At 42.4% G+C, this 26413-nt stretch overlaps 1 protein-coding gene across 3 annotated transcripts; it reads left to right on the top strand.

The window, feature by feature from the left end:
• The first annotated feature begins 646 nt into the window (after window positions 1-646).
• Window positions 647-26413, top strand: TBCEL (tubulin folding cofactor E like). Of its 3 annotated transcripts, none has more exons than XM_034430497.3 (9): window positions 647-1001; window positions 7356-7483; window positions 9008-9157; window positions 11154-11293; window positions 13054-13235; window positions 15025-15281; window positions 17423-17549; window positions 19051-19167; window positions 23965-26413. In XM_034430497.3, the coding sequence occupies exons 3-9, from the start codon at window positions 9025-9027 to the stop codon at window positions 24281-24283; spliced, it is 1275 nt and encodes a 424-aa protein (XP_034286388.2). In that variant the 5' UTR covers window positions 647-1001; window positions 7356-7483; window positions 9008-9024; the 3' UTR covers window positions 24284-26413. The 3 variants fall into 3 exon arrangements, with proteins under 3 accessions (XP_034286388.2, XP_060539175.2, XP_060539176.2); XM_060683192.2 differs by having other exon boundaries at window positions 801-991; XM_060683193.2 differs by lacking the exon at window positions 7356-7483 and having other exon boundaries at window positions 831-1001.

The following is a 26413-nucleotide window of genomic DNA, read 5'->3' as shown; positions in this document are numbered from 1 at the left end:
CCAAAGGTGCTCTTTTTTTTCTCCCCCCAAGAGGCAACTTGGACTTTCTGGGTTTTTTTTTTCTTTTGAAGACATTTCGCTTCTCATCCAAGAAGCTTCTTCCGTTCTGACTTGAGGTGCTTGGCTGACTGATCCATTCCCCACCATTCAGTCAGAAGTGAGGAAGCTTCTCATATGAGAAGCGAAAAGTCTTCAAAGAAAAACCAGAAAGTCTTGTGGGGGGGGGGAAGAGAAAAAAGCACCTTTGGGACAACCATTAAGGTTAAATGAGGATCATTGGCCAGCAATCAAGAAACCCCTTGGTTGATGTGGGTTTTTTTCATACATGACTTTCTATTTTCTAAATGGCAATTCCATATGCAAATTCTTAACTGTTCAAAAATTATAGAAAGGGGGGGGAAAAAAATCAAGGTGACAATGAACAATTTGAAATCAAAGATTATCCTGCCTATGATTGTTGGGTTTTGTTTTTTTTTTTAAACTGTGTAAAATAAAATATGCCCTTCCATGATAGATCTTTCCCCCTTTATATGACTGAGAATCGCCTCAGAAAGCGCAATGGAAACGAACGTTATTTCCCCCCCCCCCCCACCTTAAAGGGCGTCGCGCGGAGCGGGGTGGTGGGAGGGAGACTTTCAAACGGAAAGAGGCGGGAAAAACCGTTGGGCCGCGCGGCGGCCGTTAGGGACAGAGAGAGAGAGAGAGAGAGAGAGAGAGAGAGAGGCCGCGGGGCGCATGCGCGTCTCCCGCGGCGCGCATGCGCGTCTCCCGCGGCCCTTCCCGGCGCCGCCGCGTCTCCCGGGCAACGGCGCGTGGCTCCGGCCTCTCACGTGAGGGAAGTCACGTGATGTTTGGTTTTCATTTCTCCGGCTCCCTCCTCCCCTCCGGTCGCGCGCGCTGCCTCGCTCCTTCCTTCCCATCCCGGGCGAGCGAGCGAGCTGTTTCCGGGTCAATGCAGGACGCGGCCGCCGGACGGGGAGCCTAAAAAGCGGTGGGGCCCGGTGAGGAGAGGAGGGGACGGGGCTGGAGGTCGGGAAGGCGAAAGAAAGGAAAAAGGCCCGCCGCCATCACCCGCCGCCCGGCCTGGAGGGGAAGGGAAGGGTTAACGAAGCGGGGGGAGGCGAGAGAGAGAGAGAGACTACGCTCCAGTGGAGCCTCCTTGTCTAACAGTAGTCTACCTTGAGCTCCTAAAGCGCTGGAGGAAGAGGAGGCCCGACCCCCCCTCCTTAATTGGGGAAGGGGCCCTGGTTGGAAACAGTGCGCTGAGGGGGGGGGATGAGAGAGGCTGCTGTCCACTGGAGCCTCCTTATCCAACAGTAGTCTACCTTGAGCTCCTAAAGCGCTGGAGGAAGGGGAGGCCCGACCCCCCACTCCTTAATTGGGGAAGGGGCCCTGGTTGGAAACAGTGCGCTGAGGGGGGGGATGAGAGAGGCTGCTGTCCACTGGAGCCTCCTTATCCAACAGTAGTCTACCTTGAGTTCCTAAAGCGCTGGAGGAAGGGGAGGCCCGACCCCCCCTCCTTAATTGGGGAAGGGGCCCTGGTTGGAAACAGTGCGCTGAGGGGGGGGGATGAGAGAGGCTGCGGTCCAGTGGAACCTCCTTGTCTAACAGTAGTCTACCTTGAGCTCCTAAAACACTGGGGGGGGGGTGATCCCTGGAGGAAGGGGAGGACTGAACACCCCACTCTTGGGGAAGGGGCCCTGGTTGGAAACTGGGCTGAGGGTGGGGGGAGTTGAGAGAAGCTGCTGTCTACTGGAGCCTCCTTGACCAGCAGCAGTCGACCTTGAGCTCCTAAAACACTGGGGGGTGTGACTCCTGGAAGGGGAGGCCGGACTCCCCCTCCCCCTCTTGGGGAAAGTGCCCTGGTTGGAAACTGGGGTGGGGGGATGCGGGGTGGGGGGAGACGAGAAAGGTTACGGTCCAGTGGAGCCTCCTTGTCCAGCAGCAGTCTACCTTGAGCTCCTAAAACACTGGGGGGGGTAAACCCTGGAAGGGGAGGCCAGACTCCCCCTCCCCCTCTTGGGGAAGGGGCCCTGGTTGGAAATAGTGGGCTGAGAGAAGGAGAGGCAGATTGCACCCGCCCCCCCATGTATCCCTATGCGAGGGGCAATCAGGATGCTTTGCTAGGCAGCCTTTCTCCAAAGTCCTGGGGACAAGATTATGGGGAAGGGGGGGAAGGAACAGAAAAGATGCTGGTGGCTTTCTGGGAAGAAGAAGAAGAAAAAAGTAATGGATTCTTGAGGGGGGGAAGCAGGAAGCCTGCAAAGGAGATCGGCCAGCAGGTGCAGACTGGCTCTCCATCCCCAGATGTACTTTTGAAGCACAAGAGGTAGAATTGAGTCCAGGCAGGCTTCTGTCTCCTTGGAGGCAGTTGATGGGTAGCTGGTAAGAAGAGAAGGTCAGCATCAGCATCATTAGCAGTAGGAGAAAAACAGGCCTGGAACGGGAAAAAATCATTAAAAAATCATTGGTCAAAGAGGTGAGAAACAACAGTGGCCTCAAAATGCCTGCTTCATTTACATTTCCACACATACCACAGCTTCCAATAGTTGATTATTGGAGGAAAACAAAAAAAAACCTCCAATAGATATTTTTTTAAAAAAAAAAAACCCAACAGTCTGATTTATAACTTCATTTATTATTGGTTCGATTTATATGTCGCCCTTCTCCAGAGACTCAGGGTGGCTTACAATGCGTTAAGCAATAGCCTTCATACTTTTGTATATACCTGCTTAGTAGGGCTTTTGCCCCCCCCCCCTCCAAGCAGTGTTCTTTTTTATACAAAGTCAGTTTATTGCCCCCACAATCTGGGTCCTCATTTAGGTACCCAGCCATTGAATTTCATTTTTGATTTGTTAACCTCTGAAGGCCTTTATGAGTCGAGGAGCTTAGTAAATGGAGCTTAGTAAATGAATGCTTTTCCATAGGCCTTTCAGATAGAATAGTAACATTGATACATTGGTGCAGATAATAGTAACATTGATACATTGGTACAGATAAAATGTTTTCTTTGGGGACAGACTGTTACATGGTGACGGTGGCAAGATCAGGGGCTGTTGCCTCTGGCCCCAAGATCATCTAGGTTTTTCAAAAACACCATAATACACAATTTAGCTTATACAAAGTATCATGCAGTATCCCTTCCTTGACATTAATCCTTTAATGCACATGCTTCTGTGTTTCATAATAATGAACCACATGGCTCTGGTTTCCTTTCCATCCCCAGCCATTCAAATGGTTAATGTCCTTGAATAAATATTAAGGGCATAACTATGATAGCATGTACTTGAATAATTTGGTGAGTTATTAGCATGTTGCCTTCAGCAATGTGAGAGGAGTTGCAGAAGTCCTGGGGGGCGGGGGAGCACGAGTCCTGTTGTGTCATCCAAGGACCATCTGGTCGATCTATTTCCGTGTGTTCCGCATCTGGCTTTCAGAAGTATACAACCTCTGCTCTCGGGAAAGGCACTACCTTAATGGTACCAGGCTTTTAAGCATTTAAAAGGGTCAACTATAATTTTTCCATGTTGCCATTTATAAAAACTGCGCTTATTGATCAGCTCTTTGCATTGCATGAAGAATGTCTTATGTTGAATCCTTCCATATTCTATTTAGAAAAAAGTAGAGATGATGGGAGAATTTTTCAGTGGAAACTGGTATATTCACTGCCAGTTAGAGTAGGTAATTCATACAATCTGGTGGATCAGATTGTCCAAAAGGATCTAGAAAAAAAACTGAATCCTCAGGTAGATCATATATACAGATTAGACTAAATTTAAGAGATAATTTTGTAAAAGACAATGACATTTGTACTTCATGACAGTTATAGGAGTCTTCAGAGTGGCCATTGATTAAAGAAAGGTTTGAAATAGTCCCTAAAGTTTGTATTTTATCAGGAATTGGACAAATAAGTACTATTTCCTGTATAGGTTCTTGTAAATAGGATCATGATATTTGATTTGCCTTTACATCTCAGATTGTCATAGCCAAAAAATGAGCTTATTTATTTCATAGTATAGAGCAGGTTAATTCAGGAAATAAACCATCTCAAGCAATTCATAGTAGCTCCATGTTAGGGTTTGAACTTGCTGTTAAGGTTTTCCTATATATGCAGTTTCATCATTTGTAGCTTTAAATGACACTTGCAGAGGGGTAGTTATACTTGTCCACTGACGATTAGTTGTATTAATTTATTGGCAAATAAATTATATTTGGTGAGATTATATTACCTGTTTCTTATAAAATAAGAATAATAAATAATAAATAAAATAAAATAAAAGTTTTTATTTATTCCCAAACTAAAGGCAAGTGGCAGCATCTTATTGAATAGCAATAACATTCTTCCTGTTTTCTGGCTTACAAATTGAGGCCGAGATTGAAGGCTTAACTCTGGTCAGGGCTTGACAGGGAAACCATTTCAAACCCATTTTAAGATCTTCCTTAGTTTCATAATGGAAGAAAGGCAGTTTGAAAGATAAAACATCACCTGAGAGTAAATGGAGTTCTATTATAAGATTGTTATTTTACAGAAGCACAAATATGTAGCTAATGTACCTAGATCCCTACCCTCATTATCACAGCTTTCCTTATTCAAGTATTAATCTTGTTAGAGACAAAGTATTTTCTAAATGCTGCTGACTGTCTATATCTTGTCTAATATGTTTGAAAATATTTTCACTGGCTTTTAACTATCTTGAAAAGTGCATAACTTTAAAAAAAAGTCCAAAAGAGTTTAGTTTAGTAAAAATGGAAGAATTGTTTTGCTATATTTGTGGCAAGTGTTGTCAAAGGGTCTCATCTTAAACATTTAAGAATTAACTGGTTTTATAGATAGCAGATGCCTCATCTGCATTTAATAACAGACATTTAAAAAAAATTAAGTTGCATTCTGGGAACCATTTGGTTTTCTTAATTGAAGCTTGATTTTTCCAGAGAAGGAAAGTGGATTATTAACACTCAGAAAACCTTGGTAATGGTATAATACTGATTTTTGGGAAAAGCCAACAAATGTTTCCACTCACGTTTATATTTCTGTTCCCCATCCCCAAGACGAAGCCCTCCCTTGTTTTTTCTTCGACTTTCCAGAATGGAAAGTTTGGTTTTGACTTTGGTTACAAATGCTCCTTTTCAGAAGGAACAAAGGTTACTCTGTTTCCACATTTTAGAATTATTTTCTGTTGATGTTTTGAAGTATGATTATTTTGATAAATCCAGTGATCTATAGAACAAGCCTTTGCAATGCTCAGAAGCTATTGTTAAAGTTCAGTCTGTGAAATACTTCCATGTTGAGTGATGCTCTATGAACCTTTCAGAGATTTATTTTTGGAATGGACTGAAATTAACTGTTGGACTAAAACCCTTAAATGTCCACCTTTTTTTGAAAAGGTTTGATTTTAAAAGCATTTTGTTTCAAGCTTATATACTGCAAGTCTGCATAGTATACAGCCTGGGGGTTACATATGACCCACCAAGCAGACTTTAAAAAATAAGTACTATAATAAATTTGGAGCTGTCACTGCAGCCCACTTTAGTGCTTCCACTGCCATGGAGCAGCTGATCGGTATTTCTGTGCAGCACGTAAGAATTTTCGATATTACCAATGCAGTTTTTTCCCCTCAATGAGTTGTGCAGCTCTGGAATAGCATAACCACTACCAGCACCTTAATATATACCAGCAGCTTATCTTTCTTCAGTAAGGCATCCAAAATCCAAGTTTTAGATCCCATGGAATTATTTCATAAACCTTAGTGTGTGGTTCTCAACAACCTTGGGGCATTCGAATTGTGGATTCAGTTTTAAAACTGGGAAAGGATTTGCCCTTTAAGTTTATATTCTAGTTTACGGAAGTCCCAATTAGATTTGCATTCTTTTATGTTGGCTTTCCCAAGCCATCCAACTAATATTTTTTTTAATGTTCTTATTGCATTTTGGATTTTTATTTTAAGGCAGTGGGTTGTATTACTATTTTGCAAACTGGCATGATTTGCCAGAGTTTTAATATTGTAATCTTTTTTTCCTTGTTGGCTAAATAGATGGGAGCATAATGGTACAGTTGTACAGTGAAACCTTCATTCATTAAACCTTGATACAACTAACCTTTCATACAGTGGAGCAAATTTCCATGGACAATTTGTGTAGTGGCATCACTTAAATGATGTAATTAGTATAATGGTACCCTGTGAAGGATGTAAATCACTAGAACGACTTACTTTCTGTAAATTCTGTGAGTAACAAATCCTCTCCCTGCCAGATTAATCCCTTAAAACAAATTTTCTCCATACTTTACTTTCTTCTTTGCCCCTCTTTTGATCAAATAATTTTCAGTATCCTGTTCAATCAGAAAGGTAGCCATCCATCATTACCACTTAGTTGTACAGTGCTTATACACCACCAAGGTGAACAAGTCCACACATTTTAAAAAAAGATTAAAACTATAGAAATCAATCCCTCCAAGCCCAAACTCTGCAGTAATAATAAACAAAATGAAAATGTTAGCCCATCAATAATGTCAACAAAATCCATGCAAATTATGTACCAAATGCCCAATTAAAGAATATATCCTTAAGTGCCTTGCTAAATACTCAGAACAGAAGATGTAGCTCTGGAGGACAAAATGAGGCCACTGCTGTGATAGATGACCTTGATATCCATATACTTCTGCTGGGAAGCAGGAAGGAACCCTTAGCCTCCAAATGTTTTGTTTTATTTATTTTATTTTATTTATTTGTCAAGCATGTATTAGATAACAGATATAAGTATAAACATGATTATGAATAGGTAGGCAAGTTGGTGCGTTTATGCACGCCCCTTAAAGACCTCTTAGGAATGGGGTGAGGTCAACAGTAGACAGTATAAGGTTAAAGTTTTGGGGTTTGGGGAAGAAACCACAAAGTCAGATAGAGCATTCCAGCATTGACCACTCTGTTGCTGAAGTCGTATTTTCTGCAGTCGAGTTTGGAGTGGTTTACCTTAAGTTTGTATCTATTGTGTGCTCGTGTATTGTTGCCTGGGTAAACTGGGCAGATTCTACTAGGGGGAATCAAGTTGCTACTTGTTGACAGCCTTCCCTGGCATAAATTGTCTAGTTCCTATTCACAAAAGAATGAGATTATAGGAGGAGAGCTGTGTTAGTCTATAAAACTCTGGCAGCACTCGCTCCGAGTCACAGATTTTATTCAAAGGCATAAACTTTCATGAGTTGCAGCTTATGCTTGTAATAAAATTTGTTACTCAGAAAAGGTGCTGTCAGATTCCTGGAAAAAAAATGTGCGAATTAGATAGCATTGTTTCTTAAGTTCACCGATGCTGTTTTAAGTTCCTGCTTTTCTTCCATTCTCTTACCCTTTCCTGTGCAGGGAATTACATGGAAGTGTGATCTTTTCCCTCCCGGAAAAATACAATGAAGGGCTAAGAAGATTCCCAGAAACTCATACATGTAACTCCCGAGAGAGCTAATGCTGAAACTAAAAAATAACCATCTTGTGTAAGTGGGGAACATCAGAGACATTCTGCACTATTTATTTTTGTGGGATAAAATAATCCACCAATCGGAACGTCTTACATAAGATGCCCTCCTAAGATTTAAAGAATTGTGCACTTTTTCCCTTCAATCTCCCATGTGAATGTCCAGGGTTTAAAAGCTCATGTTTCCATCACTTCATCTGCTTTAATTCCAGGAATGGAGGGAAATAACTTGGTTGGTTGCTGCTACAATTGAGGAACAGTTGGGCGATCTACTGTACATCATTCACACATTTACCTTCTGCCCATCTCTGGTGTTGATTAATTCTTTGGTATCTTAATTTGTGTGTTATTTCTATTCCCATTTCCAAAATATTGACATATGCAACAAATTGGAACAGATATACCTTACAGATTGAATGTTTTATGCCCAGCATCTGTTCACACTAGAAAAATGAAGAAAGTGGTATGCTTGTATAAGTTTATAAGACCTACGAATACTACCTTTATGTCAAGTTATTTTATTGGTCTAGAATAGTATATTCTGTGCTGATTTGAGTTTTGCATATGTTCCACACCAGAGGTTTTGTGACTGAATTCAGAAATTTACAAAAGGTTTTACCCTCGATCCCTCTTTTTTCCACAAGCATATATTTTGATAGTGGTTTGAATGGTTAAAGGAGCTAAATTGCACACGCTTCATTTTGCCCATTGGGATCCCATTTACCTGTTCCTGACTTTTCTGAGTGGCCACAATAGGATGCTTCAAAGCCTCATATAAGTCCCTCAGATGTCTTCTTTCAAGCTTGAATATCTAGGCCAGGGGTGTCCAACCTTGGCAACTTTAAGACTTGTGAACTTCAACTCCCATAATTCCCTACCCAGCATGCCTAGGTAGGGAATTCTTGGAGTTGAACTCCAGAGGCCTTAAAAGTTGCCAAAGTTGGACATACTGATCTAAGCCTTCATCACAAGAAGGGTCACTCTGAAAAAGTTCCTTCACATGTGATCTTGGAGTAAACTTGCTTTTTTAATAGCATCCTTACTGTATGAAGCTTTCCAAACGTTTAGTGAATCTAATACATTCCCTCACCCAAATTAAAATGGAAGGTGCTTTGTCTAATGATGTATTTTAAGTTTGCCAGTTGGAAGGAAGGCATTTATTTATTATTGCATAACATTCTCAGAGACTTCCCATCCTGCTTACAATCTTTTTGGACTGTTGCCTTCTGGCAGAAGATACAGGACAATTAAAATTCGGACCACACGTTTTCTGAATAGCTTTTATCCCAGAGCTATAATTGCACTCAACAATGAACTAAAGAGCCACCATCAGTGAGCTGTTGGACAACATTACTTGGTCTGTTGTGTGGATGTTTGGGTGGTTTAGGGGTGGGGAATTTGTGGTGGGTGGGGTGTGTATTTGGGGATTGTTATGTGTGTTGGACCTGGACTTTGGGTGTTAAGTGAATTTCGTTGTATGGGTATACTGTGTATACACATACAATGACAATAAAATTATTATTTCCTATCTTTTGAACCACAGCATTTCTGGAAGGGACAATGGATCAGCCCAGTGGGAGAAGTTTCATGCAAGTTCTTTGTGAAAAATACAGCCCGGAAAACTTCCCTTATCGTCGTGGTCCCGGAATGGGCGTGCATGTCCCAGCTACACCTAAGGGTTCACCTATGAAAGGTACAGGTTTTGGCTGCATTTTTCTTTCAACATCCCTAGAACAGGGCTTGGATTAAAATTTATTATGTTTATTCTTTGTTCTCCCTCTTCTGTGAGAGGGATGGAAGGGAAACGGAGTTACTTTCTGGACTGCAGAGAATTTTTGGGTGCACTGACTGTGCATTCACTCCTTCCTCCCTGACCCCCACCCTCAATTCTGATTTTGAATTCCTGTGAGGTTGATTTCTATCACAGACATTCCCAAAGAAAAAATACAAACCAGGTTATTTGGGTGGAATTGAGAGTAACTGAATGTGACAGAAAAGAACAAAAATAAGTTGAGTCAGTCAGGGACAAAATGTATTGTATGTCACTCAGAGTTAACCTTTCCAGAGACACCTTAAGAAAAAAAAAGCTTTCCTGGTTATTCTTCTGATTTCTTCATTCATGTACTTCAAAAAGATGGCAAAGTTATCTTGGCCCTGAGACAAGGTTATTTTTATTATTAAAATGCTTCTATCCAGCAAAATATCACAGTGTATGCCGCAGCATACTGCTCCCTTGTTCAATGTCCATACCCTCATCACCCTTTTCTTATTAGCAACTTCCCTAATGAAAAAAGCAAAATTAAAGTTTCCCCTTATGACAGTAATCACTGCAATTGTCCCAGGAAAGCATCTTTTATATGAAGAAAAAAGATCACTCTAGATGCTTGCATCTTTCATATGTTCTCCAAAGTTACTATTATTTTGTGAGATTTCTTTTCCAGAGTAATTTGGTTGCACCGATTTCTGAAACAATACTGCTTCTATTGAAAATATTATTAGGGTAGATGATAAGAAACTGTGAATCTTGAGATTAGGGAAAGAAAATGTGAATAAACGATGGAGAGAAGAAGGTGACAAATGTGCAAAATAATGTAAATGAAGAAAATTAAAAATAAAGGGACGATAATGATAATAAAGGATGGGAAAAATTGGGAATGTAGAAAGTAAGAGGAACAAAACTGATATGTAAAAAGAAACACATCATGTGTTTGTGTTTTGTATGTTGTGTTGTGTTGTGGTAAAACCAATAAAAAAAACCCTGTGAAAATGGTTCAAAAGATATTAGTTGGGGTTCATCAAGTGCAAATGTGGAATGTTTAGGAGGATGTTTAGGAGAAATGTATCGTGTTTTACCTTTTGACATACTCATCCTAAACCAGGGGTGTCAAACTCGATTTCATTGGGGGCCGCATCGAGGGGCCAGTTCAACGTCACTTGTGAGGGGGAGCTTGTGGTGGCCCAAGTGCTCTGCCAGCGAAAACGGGCTCTCGAGCTCCATTTTCTGCTGCGACGGCCTCTTGCAACCTTCTCCCTTTTAAAATTTTAAAATTTAAATTTTAAACACTAATTTTAATTTGTTTAATTATGGGATATTTTTAAAATTTAGCCAAATTGTTTAATCTGTTTTAATCTATTTTAAATTTTGTATCTCTGTGTTTTATCTTTTGGCTGTTCACCGCCCTGAGTCCTTCGGGAGAAGGGCGGTATAGAAATTTAATAAAATAAATAAATAAAATAAATAAATGCGGCCTTCCCGAGCTCCGTTTTCACAGGCAGAAGCACAGCGGGCTGCTCCTTCACTGTTTCCAGGGCGGCCCTGCAGGCCAGATCTAAGCACCCCACGGGTCGGATCCAGGCCCCCGGGCCTTGAGTTTGACACCCTTGTCCTAAACCAAATAATGACATTAATTATCCCTTAGGACATTCTAATTTACAGTTTCATGCATTTAAGAGTCACTTTTCACTTTCATCCATCAAAGAGCACCATGGATTGCATAATAATAAAATAGTATCTTTTCAAAACAGCCACATCAGGTACAGTTCATCAGACATGGAATGTCATTTTTATATTGCATTTTTTAAAAAAAACGTATTCTGGATCAGGTTTGCTTGGATGTACAGGTGATAATATTGCTCTGCAAAAACGAGAGGCTCCTTATAAGGGCCTCCTGTCCGTTCTGCTTTTTCAGACCGCCTCAACCTGCCAAGCGTGCTGGTGTTGAACAGCTGTGGGATCACCTGTGCAGGAGAGGAGAGAGAGATAGCTGCCTTCTGTGCTCACGTATCTGAACTGGATCTTTCTGACAACAAATTAGAAGACTGGCACGAGGTAAAGCACCTTATGCAAACTTCATTCTGAGTAGTAACAAGAACAGCTGTCTTTGACTGCAGGTAGAGATGTCTGTTCCGGATGGATTCACATGTGCATCTGGAATTATTCAAGCAAATGTCCTTGCCCAGGGTAATCCAAGTACTTGATTAGTTTAGTACTTTCTCCTTCCATTTCAAGGGGCTGCAGTGGCTAAGACGCTGAGCTTGTCTATCAAAAGGTCGGCAGTTCAGCGGTTCAAATCCCTAGTGCCGCGTAATGGGGTGAGCTCCCGTTACTTGTCCCAGCTTCTGCCAACCTAGAAGTTCAAAAGCACGTAAAAAATGCAAGTAGAAAAATAGGCACCACCTTTGGTGGGAAGGTAACAGTGTTCCATGCGCCTTTGGCGTTGAGTCATGCCGGCTACATGACCACGGAGACTTCTTCGGACAGCGCTGGCTCTTCGGCTTTGAAACAGAGATGAGCACTTCCCCCTAGAGTCGGGAACGACTAGCACATATGTGCGAGGGGAACCTTTACCTTCCATTTCTTCTCCCAAACCTCAAGCTTTCTCAAGCAGGCCACCTCTTCTTTCTTGCTCATCTCTCCTCTGAAGATTCTCTTCGGAGCTCCCATCATCAGCTTGTTGCCTTTAGCCACGGCTTTTACAGTTTCATAATCTCAGCTACCACCCAAGAGTGGGAGGGAAGAAGATGTTCTCTGTTTCTCTGCCATTTTTCTTCCTTTGGGGCCTGTTAATGCCTGCGTTACAATGAGGTTTGGACCGGACCAGGGGAGATGCAGTTTGAAGCATATAAAATCTTGCTGGATGACCCTGGATCTACTCTCTCAGCCCAGCTGACCTTACCCATGGCTTCTTGGGGAGGACAAAATGAAATGAGATCCCCCTGTAACTCATTGGAGGGAAGGCAGAATGTGATTTTAAAAATGGAAAGTTCTAATTGTTAATGAAACTCCTTGAGTCGTCTTAATTTTTACAGCAGGCGGTAAAATGGGTTATAGGATCAGGAAGAGCTGTACAGTAAGGCTTTTGCAGCTAAGAATTCGAACAGATCCCACTGACTCTCATTATTGTTATCCTTCTTTTAGCCCATGTGTCTTCAAAATAAATGAATTCGGGTTTGGCCTAAAATGTTGCAATAATTGTTCTAAATGCTCTCCAGCAGTTTGCATATGTGTTTTCCTCCCATGTTTCCTTGCGGCAAAGCTTTGGATTATAATAAGCCAAAACAGGAAAGGTGGTTTTATTGCCTTTTGGCCATCAGTTTTTCATGCTCAAATGTTAAAAAGAATTAGAAAGTTGTTTGCGGGGGGGGGGGGGACCCAAACATTAATCAATTGCAGGAATCAAAATTCTTTACTAAAATGGTATTTGGCGCATACAAGACCGCAGAAAAGATGGGTAGCCCTGGATAAAATAGTCCTTTGAAAAATGTTGGCACTTGTAAGTTATTTCTTTTCTATAGTTGCTGTTCTTTTCTTTAGAAGCCTGCCAGGTATCTGTTTTTTTCCCCTTATCAAGTCTTTCTAAGAGTGTAATTAACTGAACCATTGAGGGGAACAAGCAATTAACCAATCAATCGAAATCATCAAATGGCCACGGTATGAGTTACAGATAACTATCTTGAATGCTGTTAGAATCCTTATCATTCTTCAACTCAGGGAAGTGGACTAGAAAGGTTGCTGGGAGGTTTTAATATTAATTGAGAACTGATTACAGGTTTGTTTTGTTTTTTTTCCCTTCTTCCCTTCTCTCCCAGGTCAGTAAAATTGTGTCCAATGTCCCTCACTTGGCGTTTCTGAACCTGAGTTCCAATCCTCTGAATTTGTCAGTTTTAGAAAGGAAATGTGCTGGATCTTTCTCTGGTGTTCGCAAACTTGTGCTCAACAACAGCAAAGCTTCCTGGGAAACAGTCCACACTATACTGCAAGAATTGCCAGAGTAAGCTTAAAGGAAGTAGGGTTTTGAGGGTTAGTTAACTGACAAGATCTATTAAGGAAGGTGAAGGACTACAACAGTTAAACTCAAAACACAAATTCCAAAAAATAAACTGGAATTTATTTTTTTCCTAGTAGTGGACAGGGCCCTCAAAGGCATGTTATCTGTTTGACTTTTTGAATCTTATCAAATGGCTACCTTTTGCACCAGCTGACAGATTCAAATTCTCTCCAAAGGAAAGCCATCCAAGAACTGTAGATTTGAGAACTGAACCTAGAGTTCATTACAAAATCTGTAGTTTAGATTTCCCTGTCTGTATTCTGGTTGACCCAATTTGGTCTCTTGTCTTGTTTGGTTTCCATGCATGTCAGTCTTGCTATTTTTAATTTTACACTAGTGGCTATATTCCCATCAATTTGTTACTCTACAAATTAATGGAGGAGTTTAAGGCACTCCACAAAAGGTAGTGGAAAGTTTTATTAGCCCATTTGGCTACCACAAATTGTTACTTTATCCTAAAGGAAGGAAGGCGAAGGAGCTTTCCTCCCTGATTTCCTGAACATGATTTTAACAAAAAGCCGTGATTTTCAAATCTGTTAGACAATTATTATGGCAGCTTCTTGTCATATTGTAATTGTATTTACATGTTACTGAATGGTGTTCCAAGAGGCTCAGTCTCCCTTATTTAGTTATACTCCCTTATAGTATGAGATGCTGATTTAAGATTATAGCTTCAGTGTGTGTGTGTATGTTTATGTGTATAAACTGAAAGCTTTGGTATATCTTAAACTCCTGGCAGTGCAGTAGATCAGGCAAAAAAACCTGGGTTCTGAAATATACCCCTTTTCTATTTGCATAGCTCTTTTTTTTTTTTTTTTTTTGATTTATATGCCGCCCTTCTCCGGAGACTCAGGGCGGCTTACAATGCGTTAAGCAATAGCCTTCATACTTTTGTATATTTATACAAAGTCAGCTTATTGCCCCCACAAACTGGGTCCTCAATTTACCTATCTTAGAAAGGATGGAAGGCTGAGTCAACCTTGAGCCTGGTGAGATTCGAACTTACAGTAATTGCAGACAGCTGGCGTTTATCACAATGCTATCAGTCTGCTGAGCCACCAGGCCCCATCGAGAAGCATTCAATAGCATATCCATAGGCAGAGTGCATCACAAAGCCACTTGTGGTTTGTGCAGATCTATCCACTTTCAAAGTTTTTAGACTACATTTGGACAACGTTTCCAAACTACTGCTAAGCTGCTTGGGGCATTTATCGGTAAATTTATCAAATTAACAGATATACCGCCAGTAGGACAGTCCACGTTCTGCCTTTCTGCTCTTCGGTTATCAGATCAAATAGCTCCTCTAATGGACATGCTGGCTTTTGATTGAGACTAAATGGGGATGTAGTGAGAGTGCAGGACAACTTCCAGTTAAACGTTCCCTTACATATTTTATGAGGCCTGGCAGAGGCTCCCTTCAGCTTGGCCAACTCTGTTTTCCTTCATGTGGGACCAAAGCTTATTGAATCCAAGCTTCTGCTCTCACAGTAACTAACCAAATGCAGATTCCTTTAGAAATCCAGAGATGGGATTACAAGGGCAACAGATTTTTTTCCCCCAGCAGTTTTTCCCTAGGAGGAAATATCTGGGAATGCTTTTTCTGCTGCTGCAAGTAATAGTGATATAAGCCCATCTTTTAAAGCTCATCGATGTGTCTTTTCCTTAAAACCAACATTAACTGGATTGCATAGAGATGTTGCTGCATATTTTAATTGGAATTTTCTCCCTGCAGCTTGGAGGAACTTTTCCTGTGCCTTAACGACTATAATACAGTGTCTTGTTCTCCAGCTTGTTGTAATTCCCTCAAATTGCTCCACATAACTGACAATAATCTCAAAGACTGGACTGAGATCCGGAAGCTGGGGATCATGTTTCCATCACTAGATACTTTGGTTCTGGCCAATAACAGTCTGTCAACCATTGAAGACTCCGATGATTCCCTGGCAAGGCTGTTCCCGAACTTGCGATCCATCAGTCTGCACAAGTCAGGTGAGATCTTGGATGAAATGTAATGGAAGGATATACAAGGCCCGTTGGATCGGAACAAAGGCCCATCTTATCCAGGCTACATTTTTTTTTATTTATTTATTTGTCAAGCATATATAAGATAACAGGTAAAAGTATAAACATAATTTGAATACATGAAAACAGTAAGTAAAAAGGAATATTAGGATAGGGACGGTAGGCACGCTGGTGCACTTATGCACTTATGGGGAAGAAACTACAGAGTCAGGTAGTGCATTCCAGGCATTGACCACTCTGTTACTGAAGTCATATTTTCTGCAATCGAGATTGGAACGGTTTACATCTATTATTTGCTTGTGTGTTGTTGTGGTTGAAGCTGAAGTAGTCATTGACAGGAAGGACATTGTGACAGATAATTTTATGTACTACACTTAGGTCAGACCGAAGTCGGCGTAGTTCTAAGTTGTCTAAGCCCAAAATTTGGAGTCTGGTGGCATATGGAGGACTCTTCTCGTAGAATATCTCTGAACTCTCTCAATTGTAGTTATGTCCGATACGCAGTGCGGGTTCCAGACAGATGAGCTGTATTCAAGAATTAGTCTAGCAAATGTTTTGTATGCTGTAGTTAGTAGTACAACATTACTAGAGAAGAAGCTACGCAAGATTAGGTTAACAACTCTTAATGCCTTTTTGGCAATGTTGTTACAGTGGCATTAATATCTAGTGAGGCTTTAAAATCTTTCGCATAGTTCCCTCATCAGTGTGTGTGCATGCAGTGAATGAGCACCTAATGCCAATTGGCAAGGAGTTGGCCCTCTTGAAGATTTACACTTCTTTTTGTGCTAAATTAAATCTCATCACCCTTTATTTGCGCAGGCAAATATTTTTGATCATTTACACTTTCTTAAAGCATGTTACTCTTCTGTGTTTAATCAAATTAACGATTGATAACAGTAGCTATGTCAACTGGCTCGCGATGGTTTATGATCATAGACGTAGAGATGAGAAAGAACATTGGCCAGGTATAACCTTTTAGCAAAATGAGGTGGGCCATCTTCAGCATCTGAAGCTCCACACTCCATCGCTCAAGAATGCAGTGCTCTCTAGAAAGAAAAGTATCATGATTCCTTAAGAATAACTCCATCCAATTGCTTCCATTGGTTTGAATTGCGATTCCACTGGATGATAATAACAGGCTTTTTACTGATTTATTTAACATACTACATTCGTACCGCTGGGAATACAAGAGTATACCATAAGCCAAAGCCTTAACTTCCCAGGAAATCTAATCCAGTTAGCTGTGTTTTTACCAAAATATATCCGTTTCTTTCAATAATTAATCACCAGCTTCATTGGAGCAGCAAAGGTGGAAATGAAATGTTATTTTCAGAGGGGGAAAGTAATTGAGCAACTCCCCAGAATAGTCTGACTTTTCAAGGCTGACATTTTAAAAAAATAACAAAATAGAATTCATGTAAGTATAAGATCAGCTGGGAGAAATCTGTGTTCAGATTTCATTCCCTGGTAACAGTAATTTTCTACTGCATTTGAGAAATGCTTAATAGAGAAACGTTTGAAAAAGATGCGCCTGCCTTCCAGGGGTGGGCTTCAAAAATTTTAGCAAAACTTTTTCTCTGCCCTGTTGCTGGGTGGGCATGGGTGTGGCCTAGTCGGTGGTCTGCACCATGGCGGGGGAAGTGTTTTTGCCCTCCCCAGGCTCCGGAGGCTTTCCTTGAGGCTCCGGGAGGGCGAAAACAGCCTCCCCAGGCTCCGGAGGCCCTCCAAAGGCTGGAAATGGGCCCGTTACTGGCCTTCCTGAACTTCCAGTAGGCCTGTTTTCCGCCCTCCCCGAGCTTCCGTGCGCGGCCGCACTTACCTGCATACAAAACAGGCCGCATGGAGACTCCTGGGAGGGACGGGGTGGGCGGGGCCAGCCAGGAGTGGGATTTGGGGGTTCTCCAAACTGCACAGAATCTTAGCTAGAGGTTCTCCTGAACCCACCCCTGCTGCCTTCAACCTGAGCCATTTGTTTTTCTGTTCTGTTCCTCATCTAGTTGCGGCTGGCAAATAATTTTCACACAAGCCCAGCTTTTCGACCTAGAATACCGTAGGCCTCTTCACTTGTCTGTTTTCCTTGCCTGAGCTTTTCCTTTTCTTTAAAGCAGGTCTGCATTCCTGGGAAGATGTTGACAAACTGAATTCTTTCCCCAAGCTTGAGGAAGTGAGGTTGCTGGGAATCCCTCTCCTTCAGTCGTACACCAATGAGGAGCGGAGGAAGCTGGTAATAGCCAGGTCTGGAGATTTTGTAGTAGATCCAGCCTTAATACGATTAAAAATTGTGTGTGACTTAAGTCTAAGACGCTCAGTCTCAAAGAGGGCATTGGAATTGGCTCCTGTAACTTCACAGTTTTGTGAGTGAATCAAAAAATAAGGGGGCGGGAGGGGGAACCTACATTGTGAATTAAAATTGTTCCATGAAGTGGCAGTGGACTTGCAAACCACCTTAAGTAGCCCTGTTTTAAAGGACTACAATAATTACCTTGGGGAAAAAATCATAAATCTCTTGTATTTGGAGACTGTTGAGTCTTTGTGGCCATTTTTTGCTTAATTCCCAATTGGTATTTTTAATGTTTGCTATACTGCAGACTTATTCATTTATTTAAAACCTTTATCTACTGTTTCCTATTTTTTTAAAAAAATCTCAGCTGTTTAGACTAAAATTGATCCCTTCCATCTTCATGTCCAGCCTGGGGCATCGGGGAGAATCAAGGCAAGGCCCTAGATGAGTCATTTAACTTGCACTTCAGTGTCTCATTTTACAGCTTTGCAGGCAGGGAGATGGCTCATCGTGGCTAAGGATAGGAACTGAGAGAGGCCTTTGTCAATCAATGGTAAAGGGAGAGGACCCTATCGATGGGCCCACCTCACAGTCTCCCCCTCTGGTGTACGTTTTGTATTTTGCAATGAGAATACGTCCATTGCATATATGCCGGTCACTGAAATCTCAAAAGCCACTGATGACAGATGTTAAATTAACTGTTGAAAAGTTTAGAGACAGTTGTTTGAACTGTGCTCTGATGGGTACTAGTTGTGTCGATTTAAAAGAGAAAATTTTTGATCCCATATTCTGCAGTTCCACATTCATTGTTTTCTTCATTGTTTAAAATGCCTAAGGTGTGTGCACCTGAACTTGGATTTTGGTCATATATATATAGATATATATGACTCTTTTTGTCTCTTTCTCTCTTTCTTTCTCTCTTTCTCTTTCTCTTTGTCTTTATCTCTTTTTTCTATCTCTCTCTTTCTCTCTTTTTGTCTTTCTCTTTTTCTTTCTTTCTCTCACACTTTCTCTCTTTCTCTTTTTGTCTTTCTCTCTTTTCTCTCTTTCTCTCCCTCCCCCCCCCTCTCTCTCTCTCTCTCACACACACACACACACACACCCTAATACTGCAGAATGGAGAAGCAGTAAATAGCAAATCTCTACAGCCTTTTCTTAAGTTACCAACATTTTATAACATGCCTTGGAAAGTCGACAAGAAGGAAGGTATTTAGGAAATTGTCAGTTATATGTATAATCAAGTCGTAATGCACAATTTTAAATCAATTCCTCTCTGAATGGAGCCCTATAAAAATGCAATTTCCCTGACAGCTATATTTTTGTGTGTCAGGTTCTGCAGGAATCTCATGAGAAGACAATATTTGCTGCTGACTATTTGGGGAATTTTTTTTTCTCCCTCTCTCCCCCCACCCCCTTTGCTCAGCTGTTCACATTTTCTCTTCTTGTCTTTGGCAGGCTACCATCCATCACCAAGCTGAACGGAAGTGTCATAATGGAAGGAGAACGAGAAGACTCTGAGAGGTTTTTCATCCGCTATTACATTGACTTTCCACAGGAAGAAGCTCCTTTCAGGTGAGGGATTACCCAGAAGTTTGCGGAACGAATGAAAAAACTTCGGCTGTTCACCTTGGTTTTGAAGACACAAAATATAAATTGAGTTGTGTCCCCAGTTGAGAATTGTGCGCGAAGTCACTCACCTGATAAACTTAGGCAAGCTGCAGAGCCTCGCTGTACCTCATTTATCTTCACTATGGCGTCTCATATATATTACCGACTTATCTGGCAAGGCGCTGCAGCGCAAATGAGTAAATTACCATTTGAACAGCTACAGATATCGGTAAGCACTTCTGAGGAAAGACAGTAAATAACAGGCGACGGCTGAATGCTTTATTACCGATATTTGTAGCACATTGTTAATGAATAATTAAGTACAGTGAAGCTTTGCCTTGTCGGGAAGGTTGCAATCTGGAGCAGATATTGGGGGAAGCAAAGGGTAGAAAGAGAAAACGGACTAGAATGATATGACGCACAGGTAGGGCTTAGTTAACTCTCAGAAGGGGCAGCTAAAGCCAGTGGTGAAAGAGTCATCACAACAGAAGGCTTGGGATGCACGGACACAGGCCACATTGATTGCATTTTCAGCTCTTTGACCCTCACTTGCCCTTCCTAAACCAGATATTGAGACAAGACAGATATTCAGGCAATCCCAGAAAAAGAAAAGGATATTTTTAAAAATTGATGCACAGGAATCCTAAAACATGTGTGGTATCTTGAACACTTGACACCATTGAGTTTCCCATGATTTTTGGTTTGGTTTTGCCTCAGTGGTTTTTTTTTTTTTTTTTTTTTTGCTATCGGTTCCCGGCAGGTTAATGCAAACAGCAAAATTGCCTTTTGTCTCCCCTATTTCCTCCCCCGCCCCCAGTTCATAGCCTTTGAATAAACCTGGGCTTCCCTCCCCCAGCCTGATTGTTCAATGGCCCCTTTGTCCAGATGCCCTCATCTGTGTGGGGTCTTGAAGAGACCTGCGCCCTCAACGAGACTTGGCTTTCCAGTCCACCAAACCAGCGTGCCATTTCAGGGCCCTTTGGGGGCCGTGAATAGCCGAGACGGCGTCCCCAGAGAATCGAGCTTCAGGTTCCACATCCTGCATCTTTAAAAGTTCATGCCTGAAGTTCATTCTCGTGACTTTTCCCTGCCCCCAATAACTCCGTTTCTTTCCCCTTTTCCTTCTCCTGGCTTGATTACAACCCTCTTTCCTTTTGCCCTTTAGGTTCTTTCTCTTTCCTCAATCCTTCCGAGATTGATATGTAATTTTTTTTAGGACCACATCCTCAAAACAATTATCCTTTGACAATCATGATATTAATAATAACATCATAATCGTCCAAAAAGGAGTTATTCACCCACCCACCCCCTTATTTTTGCAAACTGATGAGCTGCCATCCTGGTATCCAAAGTATTAATTCACCAGATCTTTACAGCTTGTTTAAAACGTCCACACGGATTTCATTTGCGATAGAATTGCCTAAGAGAGAGGTTACAAATGAAAAGATCTTTTGTGTTGTTTCGGACTGCTTAGGTACTCTTGTTAGATCCGGAGACAAAAAGATGCACTTCGCAGACACAACTAGAGTAAAGATGAGCTTAAAAGTCCTACAGTTTGGGAGCTTGAATACAGTCATAGTTAAAATACTGAGCCAAGGGACCACAAAATTTATACAGCAGCCTCGGACCAATTACTCATTTCAACCCAACATTGTTTAACAGAATTGTGCCTTTGGGGGTGAAATGAGTGGCCTTGTGCATACCAGCTTGTGTTTCCAGGAAGAAGGCGGGATATGGATTTGATAAATGGGAACTTCCTCACTTTGGAATACAAGCTAGCTTTTAAAGAACAGGTTCCAGCAGTTTTCAACCCACTTGAGGCAAACAGTTTTGCTGTCCCCAATAATTCCGCATTGTTCTTATTTTTGTTTCATCAAAAGAGATCAGATAACCGTTTGTCTGGAATGGAAATGGGTCTCCTGCTTTTGAGCAGGGGATTGAACTAAGAAGACCTCCAAAATCCCTTCCGACTCTTGTTATCTGTTACCATCTGGTGAGAAATTTTGGCCTTAGGTGGGAGTGGGAGAGAAAAGAGTTGCGGAATCTCCCAACACCTTTGGATCCCCTTTTGTTTCGATGACAATGGCATGTCTACCTCTCTGGAAGCAAGAGACTGCGGTCGCCTCAGTGGGAAAACAAGCCCTTTTCAGAGCTCTGCGGAACAAGCCGTGGATCCCATTAGACAAGAAGTGACGGAATGAATGGAGGTGTTGAAACTCGCCCTGAAAAGCTCACTTTCCACTGTTGATTTAACTGCTGTCAGCCATCACGGGGGGGGGGGGGGGGGTGTTTCAGAGAACTCGTCTTCCTTATCTTCCCAAATCGTGGTTAGCCAAAACGGACCCAAGTTTTCTCTCCGTGTTAATTGCAAAGCCAAGCGCAGCAGCCCGTTCTCCAAACACCTGGGCTCTGCGAAAGCTGGTTTTTGTCCCAAGACGCTCGGCGAAACTGACGGAGCACTTCATCAACCGCCGCCCCCCCCCCTCCTATTGCAGACAGACAGAGGCTCTGCTGTTGGTGGAATATCCTTACCTTTAACACGAGTCCCCTGAGGGGAGTGTGGGGGGGAGCTCCCTACCTGGTTGCCAGGCCCCATCATCCCCTGACAGGAGCAGTGACACAGCAGCGATCACAGTTTTCGGCCTGAGCCAAGAAGGAAACAAAAGGGGCTTTCAGTCTAAGGGCATCCCTTAGAGACTCTGAAATGTTATCTGCCCCCCCCCCCCAAATCTTAACCACTCTTTGTTTTTTTATCTTTTCAGCTACCTTGGACTTTGGGTTGACTTTTTGCCACTTTCCCAGCCCAGCAGAAGAGATGCTCCTTCCTCATTATTAATGAGAGATATCTGAAAAATGCCGTGGGGGGGGGGGGGGATGGCAGAGACAAGGAGCAAAGACAGAAATCTCTAACCAGGAGAGGGGTGTTTATCTCTGGGAGGGAGAAGAAACTTGTGGAACGGGTTCGTGGCCATCCAGACAGTGCTGCCCCACTTTATTTTTTTTTCCCCCTCCCATTCAGCCTCGTCCTCCATTTGCAAATGCCAAAAGGGACGGAATTCAGACCTACAGAAATGCAGAAGCTGAACCAAAGTTATGCAATTAATAGCTGTAAAAATTTCAGCTTGACTTCGTTCCCACAAGCTACGACAGCGGAGATTCACTCTGCCAATGAATGAATACTACCAAGAGAGCAGAAGAAAAATTGGGGGAGAGGAGGGGTGGCATGTCATGGGTGTTTTTTTCCCCCTTAGCCCCCTGAGGATGTGGAACATTGATCTCTGCAGCATTCAGCAGGATGGATTGGCAGGGCCATGTTGAAAGCACTCTATCTGCGGAAGTTTATCACAGGGCTACCAGTATACAGGTAGTCCTCGACTTAACAACAGTTCATTTAGTGACCGTTCAGAGTTACAGCAGCACTGAAAAAAGGGACGACCATTTTTCACACGTACGACCATTGCCGCTTCCCCGTGATTTTCATTCGGATGATTGTCAGCTGACTCACATTTATGACAGTGGCAGTGTCTCGGAGTCATGTGTGATCTCTTGTGACCTGACGAGCAAAGTCAATGGGGGAAAAGCCAGATTCACTTAACAACCGGGTTACTAATTTTAAGAACTGCAGTGATTCGCTTAGCAAATGAGGCGAGACAAGTCGTAAAACAGAGCAAGCTCACTTAACAAACTTCTCACTTAACAACCTAAACTTTGGCCTCAATTGTGGTCGTAAGTTGACGGCTGCCTGTCGTTCATGCTCATTGTGAGACTTCGGAATTGCAGCTGCCCTGCCCCTAAATGTATGTTGGTCTACACATCCGACTTTCTCTTCATTGGGGGTTGAGAATACTCGCTGATGTGAGCTGCAACCTGACACCTTTGCCAAGTTTGGGGAAATTCAGTGGTGCCATCAAACCATTAGGTGCCAGAATTAGAGATAGCACAGGCCACTGACCTTCAGCTGATTATGATGTCCAATATTGACTTCTTCAAAAACTCAAAATGGTGTGGATCCTGGTGTCAGCGCTTCGATGCTGGCATAGAGAGCAGAGGAGAGAGAGAGATAAGCTCTGAACTTTTGCCTGCTAAATCCCTTTGAAGTCGGGTTGTCGTGGAAATGAAGGGGGGAGACATTCCTGGGAAATGACGAGACAAGAAATCTGAAGAATGACTTGGAAAATAGCCAATGAGAAGCAGAGATTTGGGGATCGGAAAGGGAGGGATTGGTGGGCAAAAGGTCAGTCTTGTCCGCATCGAGTCATGATCCGGTGGCTGTGCTCAAAGAAAAGATTTCCTTAAAGATTGGCAGTTTGGAAATTCATTTATTTTGAGATAGCATCGAAGTTTGACACCTGGATCCTTAAAAATAAACCACCTCTCCATTCTTTAATCTCCAGTGAGGCCCTTTTTAGTTTATAATAACTTTAGTTTAGTTTATAATAGCTGACCGTGCATTTTCTACATTGTACCTGGGTCCTGAAACTAAGTAGTGCATTTAGCCCCTTGGCTCTTAATTTTCTGGCTGCAAGAACATAGTTTGCTTTAAGGAATGTTTTAGGTCTTAGTTTGTCCAGCTCGCAAAGAACAGAATTGATCTTCCCGTTGCTAAAATGTCTTAAAAGAGTTGAGCTTCTCTGGGTTTTTTTTTTTCCAGGTATGTAAGATATTGCTAGTTGGCTTTGCTAGTTGGCACAAAACGCCAGAAAATATATGTATATTTTAATAAAGCAACCTTTGCATGTTGTTTCTGCCCCATTTTCGTAGGTACCAGGAACTAGTGACTAAATACGGGAAGCTGGAAAAGCTGGCGGTGGTCGACCTGAGGCCTCAGAGCAAGGCCAAAGTCGAAGTCCACTTCAAAGACCAAGTGAAGGAGATGACCATCCGCTTAGATCAGACGGTGGCGGAGCTGAAGAAAGAACTGAAAACGGTGGTCCAGCTGCCCATCAGCAGCATGCTGGTCACTTACTTCGACAACGAAGATCCATTTGGCCCCGAAGAGCTGAAGTACAACTCGAGGGCCCTGCATTCCTACGGCATCCGGGATGGAGACAAGATCTACGTGGACTCCAAAGCCAAGTAGCCTCTCTTGCTTCCAGAAGGCCTGCTCCAGAGTGCGCGCCCGCCTGCCCCCACGTAACGGCCATCAAGGGACTTTTCTGACGGGAGGTGTTTCATTTGGGTTCCTTTGGTTGAGATTTGGTGTTTTAGAAGTGCGCCCGATCACTTCTCTAGCCCAGGTTAAGCAGGTGTCAGATCTGTGAGATAAAAGCACCAGGATTCAGCGCTTAGATGATGACAAGACTATCGAGCGGGTGTGCTGTTTCCCTTTGGTCTCTCCCAGCTGCTTCAGTATACTTGTGAACGTAGCACCACAGGCCGGCTTCAAAACTCGGAGGTTATTAACAAGCCACTCAGCCAGGGTGAATTCAGCTTTCCGGCACGCATAAGCGTAAGGTACGTGTGAAAAAAAAAAAGATTCTGTGCAGCTCTTGTTCCCGTGGCACTTGGACTCCAATTACAAACGGCTGCACTGCTCTCCCTTCACCTGGGTTAGTCTGTCATTTCTTTCTTCCTGGGGGGGGCTTTTTTTTTTGGGAAGGAAAGGGTTCTTCAGGATATGGGCCTGGAGGACTGTCCGGCAGCATTCTGGATTTCAGATAGCTGAAGGAGACAACACACACACAGAGACACAAACACACACCTTCAGCTTCCAAAGCACAGTAATAAAGACACACTACAAAACTGCATTCGTTTAGATCAGGGGTCTCCAACCTTGGCAACTTTAAGGAGACCCCTGCTTTAGTTAACCCTTCTGGTTTGCCAGTTCTCCAAGGTAGCATAGATAAACTTATTTCTGCACAGGGCACATCGGAAGTTAAATGGGTGGCATTTTGACATACAGCCAAAGCAGGGCAGCTAAGCAGAACAACGGATGGATCTGTTTGATAAAAGTCATTGCCTGATTGGCTGCTGAAGGAAATTCCTTTCATTCGACAGTTCGCTAAAAGATCACGAATCCCTTGTAGTGCTGCTATACTTTTGGTTCGTTATTATTATGAATATGCCCTTCGGGTGCTCCTCTCTCTCATTCCCTGCATCCATAAATTCATCCTTAGAATCAACTTTTGTGGCAGGATTAGCTGAGGGATAGACACTGGTTCCTACAAACCAGAAACATTTCATAGCTAATTTTAACCCGAATTCCAAAATTCGTATCATGATAACCTGGATGGAAACCAAAATCCAATACAGTTTAAGTTCATTTTTAGTACATTTTTAAGCCAACAAGGAGCATGCAAAACCATTCCTGATCCTCCCAGGAATTTGGCCATTTTTATGCACAAGTTCTTATTCTGTTACTTGTCCCTTTATACGGTCTATAATTTGTGCAGCTCCAGTAGGATGAGCTTCTGTTCTCTAACTTCAAAGCAGTTCTTCTATTTTAACTCGGGATCTGCAGTGCGCTTCTGATTCCAGCGACTGCAGTGAAGACCATATGAAATGCTTCCCACTGTTTTCCTTGTACGATTCAGCTTGGAAATGCATTAAACTTCTTTACTTTGTCAATCAGGCAGGGGCTGCCCTTCCTTCCTCGTGTCGGTTTGACAAGCTGGAAGCAGTTCAATCCATCCATTTTACACATGTACATTTAAAGGTCCGTGAAGCTGGCTGATTCTTATTACCTGTGCACTTTTGACCTGAGTTGGTAGCTTTTATGCTCCGAAAGCAAGATTTTTTTTCAGCCCCCGATTCTATGATTCCCTCTTGGGGCTTCCTTTTTATATAAATTACAGAGAGTGGGGGATTTCACCCCCTCTCCTTTCTGGTATCTGTACTGTTGGAAAGCAAAAGAAAGTTCTTTTGTTTTCTCATTGGAAAGGAAGCATTTACCACTCTCCGTAGGGCATGGCTTAGATGGAATAGCATTCTGACCCCCATCTCTTGTTAAGCCACAGTTCTCCTTCAAATTATGACTATTGGACATCGCTCCAGAATAATAATAATATTCTGGATTTTAGAACTATAGCAAGCTGAGGTTCTTTCCTCTCCGTTTACTTAGCAAAAAGGCCCTTATGGTAACCGTGTGATGCCAACCCAAATCAGCATTTTATTTATGATCGATGCGTTCGTGTGTGTGTGTTTACACATGCTGTAATGGGGAATGTTCATGTCAATAAGATATTTTATTATAAAGATTTATGGAAAGATA

The sequence above is a fragment of the Pantherophis guttatus genome, chromosome 9, assembly GCF_059756535.1.
Source record: "Pantherophis guttatus breed Tessera chromosome 9, ASM5975653v1, whole genome shotgun sequence".
Taxonomy (NCBI): domain Eukaryota; kingdom Metazoa; phylum Chordata; class Lepidosauria; order Squamata; family Colubridae; genus Pantherophis; species Pantherophis guttatus.
This window is presented reverse-complemented; position numbering and strand designations above follow the sequence as displayed.

Bases quoted from the DNA above. Each gene is read 5' to 3' on its own strand.
- TBCEL (XM_034430497.3), top strand. From the start codon at position 9,025: ATGGATCAGCCCAGTGGGAGAAGTTTCATGCAAGTTCTTTGTGAAAAA. The intron at 15,282-17,422 runs GTGAGATCTTGG...TCTTTAAAGCAG, and splicing joins CATCAGTCTGCACAAGTCAG to GTCTGCATTCCTGGGAAGAT. The intron at 19,168-23,964 runs GTGAGGGATTAC...CCATTTTCGTAG, and splicing joins CAGGAAGAAGCTCCTTTCAG to GTACCAGGAACTAGTGACTA.